Source organism: Phytophthora parasitica, assembly GCF_000247585.1.
Source record: "Phytophthora parasitica INRA-310 unplaced genomic scaffold supercont2.17, whole genome shotgun sequence".
NCBI lineage: Eukaryota > Oomycota > Peronosporomycetes > Peronosporales > Peronosporaceae > Phytophthora > Phytophthora nicotianae.
Window position 1 is genome coordinate 535,163 of NW_008649003.1, and position 1,378 is coordinate 536,540.

Consider the following 1,378-nt stretch of genomic DNA (forward strand, 5'->3'; position numbering starts at 1 on the left):
AAAAAAATCCTAGCGCAACCATAAGACGGATTGTATTGTGTGTGTAAATGCTTGTGATGGTAGGGAGCTTGGTCGTCACGACGGCTACGGGTAGAGGCTTTCCAGTCGTCGATTTCATTTGCTTGAATGAGCAGGCGGCCACAACTTCAACTGTTCTGGAGTATTTCAAAGAAAAGAACCCAAGATGGAAAGACGTGACAACCGTGGTCATCGACAAAGACTTTGTTGAATGGCAAGTCCTCGAGAAGTGTTTCCCCAATACAAACATTTTTCTGTGTCAGTTCCACGCGATTTCGTACTGGAAGAAGGTGATGAAGCGGCCCGCGTACAGACTTAAGATGTCGCAGCGCGAGGAGCTTTTGCAGATGATGACAAAGCTGCTTTATAGGTTCGTATTACATGGAATTGATTGTTCTCTCTTCACGCAACTAACACGTGGATCTATGCATTAGCGCGACGAAGGATGTGTATAAGTCTGGATACCAAGAGCTCAAGCGGTACTGCACAGTGAACAAGAGACTATCCTTTTTTGCTTACTTCGAGAAGAACTGGAATTCGTGCCGTGTTATGTGGGCAAACTTTGCCCGTGGCAAGCATTTTACGGCTGGCAACACTACTACGAACCGGATCGAGTCAAACTGGAACCAGCTGAAAATGCTGCTTGGTATGAAGACGAGGATCGAAAAGACGATTGCAGGCCTACTTCAACATCAGATGACTATTACGGAGCAAATTGTGTCGGAGCTGGATAAACAGCACTCCTCATCACGGCTGCCGAGGACAGTTCCTTTGTTCTTGCGAGCGGTGGCGAGCAGATTATCGAACAACATGTTGGAGAAGGTGAAAAAGGAATGGGAGGGGTTCGTGAACCAGGCAGAAGTGACATCGTGTGAACAAAGTTTGACTTCATGGGTGTGGAACGTTCACTGCTCGCACCAAACGTTTCGCTGTCACGATCTTGATTGGGTGTGTACCTGCTTGTTTTACACAAGTAACCACCTACCGTGTCGCCACTTAATGTTGGTAGCAAGCAAATATCGCGAACATGATAAACTGCCTGCCAATGCGATCCACAATCGATGGAGTACCGTGTCTGCTCTGGATATCAAGGATGAGCTGGTCATCGCAGCGGCCTCGCTGCAGAAAGTTGTGAGCATGTCAAAGTTACGGTTGCCGAAAAGGTTGCCCAATGAAACCGATGAGACGGAGGCTTCAGCATCAACTAAGGGTGTGAACGAGGTTGTCTACGTTCGACTACGAAGAAATGAGCGTGCGAACAAGATTGTTTTATCTTCTGCCGAGAAGTATTGCTACGCGAAGGCTATGCTGGAGCCTCTGCTCGAGCACTTGTCCGGCCTATCGAGTGCGAATTTCTATG

The 1,378-nt window shown here is 47.8% G+C and overlaps 1 protein-coding gene across 1 annotated transcript in view; it reads left to right on the forward strand.

Annotated features, from left to right (window-relative positions):
* Nucleotides 1-47: 47 nt before the first annotated feature.
* The window catches only part of PPTG_09185 (hypothetical protein), a gene marked incomplete at both ends in the record, with an annotated part of 5,068 nt that continues 3,737 nt past the window's right edge, over nt 48-1,378 (forward strand). The window contains 2 exons of the mRNA XM_008904058.1: nt 48-388; nt 453-1,363. Coding sequence (XP_008902306.1) covers nt 48-388; nt 453-1,363 — 1,252 coding nt within the window. The remainder of the gene's footprint in view (nt 389-452; nt 1,364-1,378) is intronic.